This window comes from Sciurus carolinensis, chromosome 3, assembly GCF_902686445.1.
Source record: "Sciurus carolinensis chromosome 3, mSciCar1.2, whole genome shotgun sequence".
Taxonomy (NCBI): domain Eukaryota; kingdom Metazoa; phylum Chordata; class Mammalia; order Rodentia; family Sciuridae; genus Sciurus; species Sciurus carolinensis.
Window position 1 is genome coordinate 150170824 of NC_062215.1, and position 13643 is coordinate 150184466.

The 13643-nt window shown below is 35.7% G+C and overlaps 1 protein-coding gene and 1 pseudogene across 1 annotated transcript in view; both read left to right on the top strand.

Moving 5' to 3' along the window:
- The window catches only part of Nbeal1 (neurobeachin like 1), a 190717-nt gene that overhangs the window by 76493 nt on the left and 100581 nt on the right, over nucleotides 1–13643 (top strand). The window contains 1 exon segment of the mRNA XM_047546399.1: nucleotides 11769–11852. Within this exon segment, the coding sequence (XP_047402355.1) occupies nucleotides 11769–11852 (84 nt within the window).
- On the top strand, nucleotides 4605–6263 carry LOC124980619 (importin subunit alpha-1-like; annotated as a pseudogene).

Sequence of the window (13643 nt, forward strand, 5' to 3'; positions counted from 1 at the left end):
GCTCAGTGGTAGAGCACTCTCCTAGTGTGTGTGAGGCAGTGGGTTTGATCCTTAGCACCACATAAAAATGAATAGATAAAATAAAGGTATTGTGTCCATCTACAACTTAAAAAAACACAGATTTTAATGTTTTATAACTTTTATGGATATTAACCTGCTTTCCATCATGAGATTATAAATCCATTAAAAGTAATAGCTAGGGCTGGGTTGTGGCTCAGTGGTAGTATGTTCTCGTAGCATGCATGAGGCCCTGGGTTTGATCCTTAGCACGTAAAAATAAAGGTATTGTGTCCACCCACAACTAAAAAAATTTTTTTTAAAAGTAACAGCTAACATACAATATCTCACTTGTCCATCTCTCTCAAAAAATAAACTATTTTACAAAAGGAAAAATTTCTAAACTGGACTTCTTTCCTCCTCAAATTTGTTTGCTTTAATCATTTTTGTAAAGTCAACTAAAATGGATTACTTCCTACTATCTTATACATAATTATTTCAAACTGGCTAATTTTTTTCTTGATTCCCCTCAACCCTGCTTTCTGGACTATATGGAGGATATTATACTGAAAAACAGCAGTTCTCTCAGAAGTAATAGATGTATTCTGGTCTTTTTACATGATAATTCATCTGGTCCTGGGCTTTTCTTTACTGGAAGACATTATATTACTGCTTCTATCTCATTATAAGCTATTGATCTGTTTAAATTTTCTATATTCTGCTGCAACTGCATGGTCACAAGGGGTAATGGGAGATGGGAAAAGACAAACAGACAAATGTAGACAGAAGAGCTGGGACCTGATGGTTATTTTTTCCCTTATGATGGATGAACAACTTAGAGTCTGTTCCTACAAAGCATGCAGGATGAATGACGAAGTCCTGGGTAACCCAATTATAATTAACTTGCACTTCCAATTATTTTCTCCCTGTAGCTGGTGTCTTAATTCAGGGTTGAGACTGGTAGTGCTGTGGCATGCACAAAACCTCTTTTGAACAGGGTGTCACCATAGCTCCTGGGCAGCTTCAACTTGCCCTTTGCACAAGAAGTTCCCAGCACAGTCATGTCCTGTCCATGGGCAGTCAGATATAGTGATTGAAATCACTGCTCCAAACAGTGTCCCCTTGATTCAATTTTGGCGGCTTATGTTTATCTCGAAATATATCCATTTCTTCTAGGTGTAACAACTTATTGGAGTTTAAGTTTTTTTAATAGTCCCTAATGATCCACTATATTTCTGTGATGTCTATAGTGATTTCTCCTTTTTCATCTCTAATTTTATTAAATTTGGATATTCTCTTTTTTTCTTTTGATTAGTTTGGCTCAGGGCTCATCTATCTTGTTTATCTTTTCAAAGAACCACCTCTCATTTTATTGATCCTTTGTATTTTTTTCTCAGTTTCATTGATTTCACTCTGGTCTTAATAATTTCCTTCCTTCTATTGGTTTTGGAATTGATTTGTTCTTATTTTCAAGGACCTAGAGATTCATCATTATGTTGTTATTTGGGATCTTTCTGATTTTTTTATGTAGGCTCTAATAGCTATGAACTTTCTTCTTTAGAACTGCCTTCATGTTGTCCCAAAGGTTCTAGTATGCTGTATCACTATTCTCATTTGACTTCAAAGAATTTTTAAATTTCTCCTTTGATTTCTATCACCCATTCTTCATTCAAAAATATATTGTTCAATCTCTGTGTGTTTATATAGTTTCTGTAGGGTTTTGTCATGCTAATTACTAATAATCTATTATAATCTGATAAGATTCAAGGAATTATATCAATTTTTTTTTTGTAGTTGCTAAGAACTGCTTTTCTAAAGTGGCCTAAAACATGATCTGTTTTGAAGAAGATTCCATGAGTCACTGAGAAGAAAAGTCTATTCAACTATTTGTGGTTGAAATATAATGTTTTTCAGGTACAAAGAGTCTTTATTGAGATTTTTTTTGAATGACCTATCAAATGGTGAGAGAGGCATGTTGAAGTTATCCAGTATTATTGTACTATGTTCTATCTGAGGCCTCAATTTGGGTAGTATCTCTTTTATGTAATGGGTTGCACCCACATTTAGGGCATACATATTTATTATTATGTCTTCTTGTTGGATTTTTCCCTTTACTTGTATGAAGTGACCTTCTTTGTCTCTTTGACTAATTTTGGTTTGAAATCTGCCTTGTCAGTTAAGAGAGTAGCTACTCCTTGTTTTCAGGCTTCACTCACATGGTATATCATTTTGCATCCTTTCACTTTCAGCCAGTGGCTGTCTGCCTATAAGGTGCATCTCTGACAAAAAATATACAGTTGAGTATTGTTTTTCAATCCATTCTTCCAGCTATGTCTTTTTTTAAAATATATTTTTTAGTTGTAGGTGGACATAATACCTTTATTTTATTATTATGTGGTACTGAGGATTGAACCCAGGACCTCACACATGCTTTGTGTGCACGCTACCACTGAGCCACAACCCCAGCCCAAGCCTGTCTTTTAATTGAAGAGTTTGAGACCTGTTACATTCAGTGTTATTATAGAGAGATGTTTATTAATTTGTGCTATTTTGATTTATTTGTCATGTTTAGTTTAGTCCTGTTTCTCATTTGCTTTGCTACTTTTCACATGAGATTTATTCATTCGTGAACTTACATTTGTTTTTTGTCTTCCAAATGCAGTATTTCTTTAAGTAAGTTCTCTAGTGCTGGTTTTGTAGTCATGAATTCTTTTGGTTTCTCCTTATCTTGGAAGATTTTTATTTCGTTTTCAGTTTTGAAGGATAACTTTATTGGATATAGTAGTGTTGGTTGACCTGTTTTTGTTTTTTTTTTTTCCCCAGAACTTAGAACACATCATCCCAAGCCCTTCTGATTTTTAGAATTTGTACTGAGAAATCAGAAGTGATTTTAATAGACTTGCCTCTAAATGTGACCTGACATTTTTCTCTTAAGGCTTTAAAATTTTTATCCTTGTTCTGTATGCTAGGCATTTTAATGTGTTTGGAGAGGTTCTTTGTTGATCTTGTTTATTTGTGGTTCTGAATGCCTCCTGTATCTGGATGTCCATCTCATTCTGAATGTTTGGAAATTATTCTCTTATTATTTCCCTGAAGAGGTTATCCATTCCATTAGCCTGCATCCCACAACCCTCCTTGATTCTTAAAGTTGATTTCTTAATGTTTTCCCAACATTATTGTATATTCTGATCTTGGTTACTTATTTTCTTTTCTTTAATACTGTCTGAATTAAAGGCTGGCTACTTTGTCTTTAGCATGGTATACTCTATTAGAGAGACTTCCAATTGAACATTTTATTTGATATATTGTGTCTTTCATTTCCAATATTTCTAGTTGGTTCTTTTCTGGTATTTCCATTTCCTTGTTGAATTTCTCATACATATCATGTACTGACTTTTTTAATCCAGTCAGTTGTTTTTCTGTTCTCTTGGAATTTATTGATCATTTTTATAATGATTCTTTTAAATTTTTTAATCAGATATTCCATCCACTTCATTATCTCTGGGATCAGTTGCCAGTAAATTATGAATTTTGTGAGGTCTTGTGTTACCTTGTTTGTTCATCTTTCTTGCATTCTGGTTGGCAGAGTCTTCACTTGCCAAAGCATCCTAGCATGATCTAGATTTAGGCCCCCTTGTAGATATGGTATCTATAGCCTTTAGGTTAATTCTGTTTTTGCTGTAGCAGTGGACATCTGTAGATGGGACCTGAGGGCCCACCCACCCCTATCTATTTCTACTTGAGGCCTCAGTGTTAGTTTGGGTTTTGTCACTTCTGTTCTTTGTATTAAAGTATAGCTGAAGATAGAGCATCATTAATTTGTGTGTGGATCAAGATGTGCTTTTTTTAGTTAAATTTAGTTCAGCAGCCACGTAGCTACCCTGTAAACTTGTATTGTCCTTCTAGATCCCTGCACCTCACAGAACAGGGCAAAGCAAACCATAGCAACAACTGAGGCAAACAATACACAGCATTAAAGTAAATACTCAGTTCCTACTATGACATCCACAACATTAATTACCACAAAAAATAGAAATGGTGGGATCACCTGTTGTCAACAATAATTATGACTAGGTCTGACTTTAAATCAAACAGCAGGTGTCAAACATGTCACCCACAACAGTAATAATTATATCAGCATTAATGGTGTGGGGGGGAAGGAGTTATATAAACCAATTAACTCTGAAAGATGGTAAAATATAGTTAATTAGAAGAAAAGAAAATGTGCTAGGAGGGTAGGCAAGTTAGAAATAGTTAGGAAATGAAGAGAACCCACAGAATGGGAGAAAATTATTGCTACCTACTCTTCTGACAGAGGATTAACATCTAGAATATATAAAGAGTTCAGAAAATCAAGTAATTCAACTAATAAAAGGGCAAGAATTAAAGAGGCTTCTCAAAAGAAGAAATACAAATGGCCAACAAATTTTTGAATAAATGGTCAACATCACTAACAGTTAAGGAAATGCAAATCAAAAGTGCACTGAAGACACCATCTCTGGGCTGAGCCACGGTGGATGTTTCGAGGGCAGCTGATCCACAACCTGTGAGCCGCCTCCTGTGGAAGCCTGAGCCCACTGTGCAGGTTTCTTCTTTGTCTCATAACCATGTCCACCAATGAAAATGCTAATTCACCAGCTGCCCGACTTAACAGATTCAAGAACAAGGGAAAAGACAGTACAGAAATGAAGCAGCGCCGAATAGAAGTTAATGTGGAGCTGAGGAAACCTAAGAAGGATGACCAGATGCTAAAAAGGAGCAATGTAAGTTCCTTTCCTGATGGTGCTACTTCGCCGCTACAGGAAAACCGCAACAACCAGGGCACTATGAATTGATCTGTTGATGACATTGTCAAAGGCATAAAGAGCAACAATTTGGAAAGCCAACTCCAAACTACTCAAGATGCCAGGAAATTGCTTTCTTGGGAAAAACAGCCCTTTCATAGACAATATTTTCCAGGCTGGTTTGATTCCCAAATTTGTGTCCTTTTTGGGCAGAACTGATTGTAGTCCCATTCAGTTCAGTCTGCGTGGGCTCTCACTGACATTGCTCCTGGGACATCAGAACAGACCAAGGCCTTGGTGGATGGAGGTGCTATCCCAGTATTCATTTCTCTCTTGGCATCTCTGCAGGCTCACATCAGTGAACAGCTGTATGGGCTCTAGGAACATTTCAGGTGATGGTTCAGTTTTCCGAGACTTGGTTATCAAATGTGGCACAGTGGACCCACTGCTGGCTCTTCTTGCAGTTCCTGATATGTCAACTTTAGCATGTGGTTACTTATGTAATCTCACCTGGACCCTTTCAAACCTTTGTTGCAACAAGAATCCTGCACCCCCATTAGATGCTATTGAGCAAATTCTTCCCACTTTAGTTTGTCTCCTGCATCATGATAATCCAGAAGTACTAGCGGATACCTGCTGGGCTATTTCCTACCTTACTGATAGTCCAAATGAATGTATTGAAATGGTTGTGAAAACAGGAGTTGTGCCCTAACTTGGGAAGCTTCTGGGAGCTTCTGAATTGCCAATTGTGACTCCTGCTTTACGAGCTATAGGGAATATTGTGACTGGAACAGACGAACAGACTCAGGTTGTGATAGATGCAGGTGCACTTGCAGTCTTTCCAAGCCTGCTAACTAACCCCAAAACTAATATTCAGAAGGAAGCTTCTGAACATTTCCAAATGTACATGGGCAATGTCAAACATGAGAGCTGGCCGACAGGACCAGATACAGCAAGTTGTCAATCATGGGTTAGTCCCATTTCTCGTTGGTGTTCTCTCTAAGGCAGACTTTAAGACACACAAAGAAGCTGTATGGGCTGTGACCAATTATACAAGTGGTGGGATAGTTGAACAGATTGTATACCTTGTTCATTGTGGCATAATAGAACCATTGATGAACCTCCTAACTGCGAGAGATACCAAAATTATTCTGGTTATTCTGGATGCCATTTCAACTATCTTTCAGGCTGCTGAGAAACTAGGTGAAACTGAGAAACTGAGTATAATGAATAAGAATGTGGAGGCTTGGACAAATTGAAGCTCTACAGAACCATGAAAATGATCTGTGTACAGGCCTCATTAAACTTGATTGAGAAATGTTTTTCAGTAGAGGAAGTTCAAATGTTGTGCCAAAACTACCTCTGAAGGCTATACCTTCCAAGTTCAGGATGAGACTCCTGGGACCTTTAACTGCTAGGCTGTACAGCTGAGGCATGAAGTTTGTTGTGTACTATGTTTGGTTATAAGTTGTCTTACTGTTTCTCTACTAAGAGCTCTTTTTAAATGTGGTTTGTTATTGTAGCACTTTTTACAACAAAACTATATTTGAACAGTTCCAAACTGTACATACTGTATGAAACTTGTGCTCTAAATGAGTTTCTTATTTCTATGTGGAATTTCATATCTAACAGTGTCCTGTAAATAAAGATTAAATTCCACCCTTTTCTACTTAAAAAAAAAAAAAAATACACTGACGTTTCATGTCACATCAGGCAGAATGGCAGTCAACAAGAATACAAATAATAATAAATGCTAGAGAGGATGTGGAGAAAAAGGAACACTTTGACACTGTTGGTGGGACTGTATATTAGTACAACCACTATGGAAATCAGTATGGAGGCTCCTGAAGAGACTAGGCATGGAATCACCATATGACCCAGCTCCATCTGAAGAATTAAAGTCATCATACTACGGTGATACATGCATTCTCATGTTTGTAGCAACACAATTCACAACAGCCAAACAATGGAGCCAGCCTAGGTTTCTATTAACAGATAGATGAATAAAGAAAATGTGGTATATATACAGAAATGAGTTTTATTCAACCATAAAGAAAAATGAAGTTATGACATTTGCAGGAAGATGATTGGAACTAGAGACGATCAGGTTAAGCAAAATAAATCAGACTCAGAAGGTTAAGGATCATATGTTACTTTCATATGCAGAAGCTAGAGAGGAAAAGGAAAAGAAAGGTGGGGTGGATCTCCTGAAAATCAAAGGGAGATCTGTAAAGGAAAGGCACCAAGGGTAGAAGACAGGGAGGGAGGAGGAAATGCTGGGAAGTGACGTTAGCCAAATTATATTCTATTTTTTTTTGTTTAATTTTTTTTTTTTTTTAGTTGTAGAGGGACACAATACCTTTATTTATTCATTTTTATACAGTGCTGAGAATTGAACCCAGTGCCTCACCCATGCTAGGCAAGCATTTTACCACTGAGCCACAACCCCAACCATATATTCTTTTCTTTTATTTTTTAAAACATTTTTTAAATTTCTAATTTATTTTTAGTTGTCAGCGGACCTTTACTTTGTTTATATGCAGTGCTGAGAGTTGATCCCAGTGCCTCACGCATGCTAGGCAAGTGTTCTACCAGGCTACAACACCAGCTCCAACCAAATTATATTCTTTTACATTGTCTGCATGTATATGTAACAACACATTCCATCAATTCTCAGCTTCCCTTTTCACCAATATAAGGTGGGACAGATTGAGAACTACTGTCAGTCAAAGTTTTATTCATACAGACCAGTTTGGTGCACTTGCAGGGTGAAGCTGATATACAGTTTTAGGAGGGGAGTTCAGGTGGGTGGGATTTAGGTCTAATGCCTCAGGGGCTTTGATGGGTAGTGTCTTTCTGGAGAGATTTGATTAATGCACCCATAGGGCCTGGAATCTATCTCAGGAGCCTCCCAAGAATTCCACTCCTGAGGCAGGGGAGCCAGTCCTCTACACACTCTGACGTCCCAAGACTAGTCCTTGAGTGTATTTACACCTACATCTTCAGATTCTCAAACCACTTCAGTTGATCTTGTAAGCCACCAGACTCGAAGAAGAAGTGAATAGGGCTCCCTTCACTTTTCTGACTTGAATCCCCCTGGGTACAATCTTCTCTGTGCCTGTTTTGCTCCCATTCTCTAGATACATCCTAGGCCCCACAGCAGGCACTTGAGGACAGCATGGCAGTGTCCTGGCTCTGCAGCAGCAGCTGTAGTGCAACTGCTTCAAGATGATTCCCATCTTCAGCTGTCCTGGGCCTGTTCGGAAACAGAGTACTTTTCAAGCACCAGTGCATAGTACAGCCTCTGGATCAGCTAAGTTCAGGCCTCTTTTCTGATCCCGTTTCTCCATACCAAATCTGTTTCTCTGTGTTCTCCTTCTGTGGTGAACCAGCTCTTCTGCTGCTTCCACAGCTGGCTCAGGTTCATTGCACTCTTTCTTCTTTGTTCATTTTACCAAAATTTCTGAGTCTCTACAACACATTCAATATTGAATTTTAGTGAACTCCCTCTTTCACTCACCTCACTGAGAAGCAGTACTCCTGCTGCTTGAATCCCAATCCACAGAGCAACTAGGAATGTAGCCTTCCTTTACTCTGCCATCTTGAATTCCCCAAGTTCAACTACATTTTGAAGTTTTATCTGAGCATTTTGTACATATATTCTCATGCTTTTGATTCATGTAATACATATTACTGTTTCCATGTGCCATGACTTTAATGTCTACACGATGTGATATTAAGTACATGTACTGTAATCTTTTTACCAATTCCCTGTTAGCAGATATTTTTATTTTTGGCTACCACATAACTCAAGTTTTATAGAATAGAATTTTCTTCCTTACAGGGGTTTTTCCACGTCCTGTGTGGGTAAGGGGAAGAATTTCTGTCAGAGGATGATGGTGCTGGCAATCAATTAATTACTAATAAACACCTAATCAATAAACACAAAAATGAAGAATGACAGGGGATATAGCTCAATGATAGAATGCCACTGGGTTCAATCCCAGTGCCATAGAACAAAACAACAAATAGTCTAAAATTAAAATACTTGATTCCTTTTTTTTTTAAATTCTGAAAAGGGTAATCCCCATGTGTCCCATAGATAATCCCAATCTCCTTTTCCAGATACAAACTAATATAAGTTAAGTTCAACTCTTTACAACTTTGAAGAATATTGTTTTATAGTATTCTGATATGATGTGCGGTGAGATAAATTTGGGAAATGCTGTACCCTGACCTCACTTATGGGGTTATACATTAGCCTTTTGAGACTATGAGAAGTATTTCCAGGTACAATTCTTTCAATAGTTAAATAGTATTTCACAAACTTACTTTTATTAAGTGCATTATTATTTACTGTAATATATGGAGTCTATCTCAGTAGCAGCTTTCCTCTTCCTCTGAGACATTTTCTTGCTGTTTCTGTAAGAAGTTAGGAGTATTAACTAATTTTAATTATTGTTATTTCTTATCCTAGTAACTTTTGAGTTCTTTTTTTTTAAATTTTTTTAGTTGTATATGGACACAATACCTTTATTTATTTATTTTTATGGAGTGTGGAGGATCGAATCCAGTGCCTCATACATACTAGTCAAGTGCTCTACCACTGAGCCCCAGCCCCAGCCCGTAACTTTGAGTTCTAAGGGTTGAATTGTATCTATGATAATCAGTCATATAATGTATAAACTAATATTAGTTTGTTACCCAAGAAGCAAATAATCTGCAATTTCTGGAAGTGATATACTTCACAAGTGGATTCTTGGATTGGTTTTCAAGAAACATGGGAATCCATTTAGGTTTAATTCTGCTTATAGGTAACAATTTAATTTTCTATCTCCGTTATTCTTGTCTCTGTTTTTAACAGCTGTTTTTAAATGCTAATAATAAGGTGGCAGACAAGAACGAGAAAGACCTTGCCAACAAATTACTGACAGAAATGAATGAGGACCAGGTATCTACAAAGCCTGCATCTTGTTTCAGCTGAAGTCCAAAATCAGTCAATGGGAATAACTTTCCTGTACTTTTCTTCTTGTTTCTTAAAAATACATAAACTTTATCTAATTCTAATATTCATCAATTATTTTTGAAAATTATTTAAATGTTAAAATAAGAATTACTTTCTTATAAAGGATATCTATCTTGGTGATTAATAGAAACAATGAGTAAAATGCCATATGTGCATGTGTGTTCTCTTCAGTTTGAGGAGATATAAAGTACAGGAATGGGATCCCAGTATCAGTGCTGTCTACCTGATGGTGACTTCATATTTTGGGGGCTTCCTTTTCTAAGCACTATTGTTTAATCGGGATTTCAGGACTTTGTTTGTGAATATGTATGGTCATTGTTAATATTTTGATTCTTTGCTTCTTATTGACAAATAATGATTATAATTCAATGGACAACCTGAATCTTGGAGGAAGGGAAGAAGATGCTGAACTCTGAATGTTAAATTTGCATAAACTCAACTTTTTCTATTCTAAAAATTCAACTCCTATGAAGATAATAAAGCAAAATTACATAATTTGTGTTGCTTCTTGTGTGTTAGGTAAATTAATTTGGAAAAAACTACCAATAAAGTTTGCTTTGTTAATTTTCTTTTCCAAAATGTAAGAGAACTACATCTTTTATTAACATTATATTAATGTTCTAGTTAACAGAGTTGTGGTATAAAAATAAACTATGTTTTAGTCTATTATTTTCTCAATGTGAAATACCAATTTACAGAGTAATTTTTTAGATTTCTCTATACATGTTTAGTCCCATTTAAGCCTACTTATACAGATTAATAAAATAATTATAATAGTCTTGTAGAAGTTTGTTACAGTTCCAAATGGTGGATATAATGAGGTCTTTTTGGCTTACTCTTGAATAAAATCTAGCATAGATCTTATCTGTATGAAATTCCATTATATGCAGGATGTTTAATAAGTACTGTAATATTTATTACATACATGTTTATTCTAAATAATATTATTTAATAAACAGCATCAACAAAAATCAGAATTTTAGATTAAATACCCTACCTAAAGGTGATAGAGCTTAGTTTAACACTACAAAGATCTAATCAGTCCCCTTTGCATTTGAATTTGTTTGCTGGGGGATGGAGAGGAAAATCTATTTGTGAATTGATTGACTTCAGATTGCAATCATATATTCTCCAGAGCAGATTTTCAGGACTATTTATTTTTACATCTTTCTAGTTCTTATTCTGTGCTTTTATGGAAGTCGTATATATTGGCATATAAACATTTTATGCTTTTCAAGCTAATCCTATGAGTAGTAGTCATGTTCAGTTTTTGAATATGTGGTAGTTTATGTTTTTTTGCTATACAGGTAGTGCCTTGAAATTTAACATGTCTGGATTATAATGAAGCATAAACAAAATGGAGCTAGTTTGTAATTCTTAAAATTTTTAGCACTAAAGGTTGTCTTTTCAAAAACATGACAGTGACTGTAGATACATATTTCTCTCTTCAAAGCTGTCTCAAAATTTGCATTTTTATAAAACATCACTTATTGTGAGGATGATGATTAGTTGGTGTATGATGATCAATTTTAATATAGAGTGTGGAAACTAAGTAAACATTTTAGCTATCTCATTATACATGCTAGTGGAATTTAAGTCTAAAAAGTTCAAGTATATCTTTGCAGGGAAATTAAAACACAATAGAATTTCCAGTTATAGACCTCCCTCCCTTCCTCTTGAGATTGTCCATTCTTTTTAAAAGCATGCATTGAGCTTGGTGGGGTGGGGTTTTTTCCCCCCTCAAAACATTTAATGTAATGAGTGAATTTTGCCTTATTCTTCTTGACATATGACTTGTGTTAAGTAGGTAACTTTTCTTGCAGGTTACAGTGTTTCACAAATTCATTTCATAGGAGGAGGAATATAATGCATGTTAAGTATTTTTTCAGGTTTTCAGAACAGAGGTTTCCTAAGTGAATAAAAATCTTGACTTCTATTGATTTCTTGGTTTCCTTCAGCAGGCGTTTCAGGGACGGTTGGATTGTTTGGCAGTGTCAACCATCCAGGCTTTGACAGCAATAATGAACAAATCTCCAGCTGCTAAGGTAAAACATATTTCCCCAAGCTTTGAAATGGCTTAGATATGCCAACTTTCACTATGTAAACCCCAAAGTAATATGTAAAAGTTTATAATACATGTGACTTAATACCTGAAATAAAGCAGTTCACAAAATACCTCATCTTAGTGTAAGAATAATTTATTGATAATTTTAATGACAAGCAAAGCCCTATGGACACTGCAGGATTTTAAAAGACATCGATGGGGCTGGGGTTGTGGCCAAGTGGTGCTTGCCTAGCATATGTGTGGCCAGGTGCTTGCCTAGCATATGTGAGGTCCTGGGTTCGATCCTTAGCACTTCATTTAAAAAAAAAAAAAAGAAAAGAAAAATAAGTAAAATAAAGACATTGTGTTCATCTACAACTTAAAAAAAAAAGAGAGAGAGAGAGAGACATTGATGACTGAATTGTAAACTAATGGAGATTTCCAGTGTTTTTCAAAGAATGGGAGAATTGCACTGGTGTTGAAATGATCATTTTAAGTGAGTCTATTGTTAATTTGAGGAAGTAAATTTTATATTATAGTTTTCCTGCGTTAATAAGGAAAACCTCTTTCTCTATTTAATCAGTTTATGACTATCCATAACATAAATATTTTTCACATTGATCTTGTAATCTGCTCTGTGACTTTGGGATTTATTTTTCCAAATTGTGTAGGCATGGGGATTCTGCTTCTTTGATTATAGTCACTAACCCACAGGGTTTTCTGTCCTTTCTCATTCACTACCTCTGACTGTCCTTCTGTTCAATTATGCTGTCAGTTACTTATACGCTGATAACTATCTCATTGAGTAGTCATAATGTTTAGTAAGATCATCCATATAAAGTGCTGAACAGAGGCTGGAGTTGTGTCTCAGTGGTAGAGCACTTGCCTAGCATGCATGAGGCACTGGGTTGAATCCTCAGCACCACGTAAAAATAAATAAATAAAATAAAGATATCGTGTCCATCTAGAAGTAAAAAAAAAAAAAAAAATTTTTTTAAAGTCCAAGGCACACGGTAAGTGCTCAGTAGATGTTAGTGACATTATTACCACTTTACCTTCCTATCTCCTACCTCTGACATCCTTCATGCCTCACTTTTCTGGTACCAGAAATGAACTAATTACTCCCTGTTCCCTGTTTCCTTACGTTGTATTCCTTAGATGGTTTGTCTTAGAAAACTAACTTTTGCCTTGGATGTTGCTGTATCTCATGATTAGGTTCCTATTGAATAAGCTTTTTGGATTTTACAGTCTGACTTCTGATTTTAATCTCCACTTAATAATAGTTTCTGTAAGGAAGTTATTGACTATGTAATACTTTGCATGGTTTAAAAACCAAAGGTTATGTTTTCCTCTTGTCCTTGACCTGCAGTGCAATTAGTTCCCCTTTCTAAAAACAACCAGTTTTACTGGTTCTGTTTAAATCTTTTGATTTTATAGTGAATGTAAGTACATCTACCTAATTTAATGAACTGATTTGGTATTTTCTAGTTTTGTTGGTTGTCTTTATATTTTACTGCATGACATTAGGTGCCTACTGTTTTACAAATATATGTAATTTAGAACTTCCTAAAATGAATTAATACTCCAGATAATTTAGACCATTGAAACTATTTAGCAGAGAAAAAACTCTTTGTATTCAGGTTTTTTTTTTTTTTTTTTTTTTTTTTCCTGGCCATTACTTAAAATTGCCAGAACTCTTTGGTTCTTTGAGACCATTATCTGGCTTCTCTTCCCAAGTCTTCTCATTTTTTCCTCTATTTTTGTTTCAATTTCACTTAATACTCTATTAATA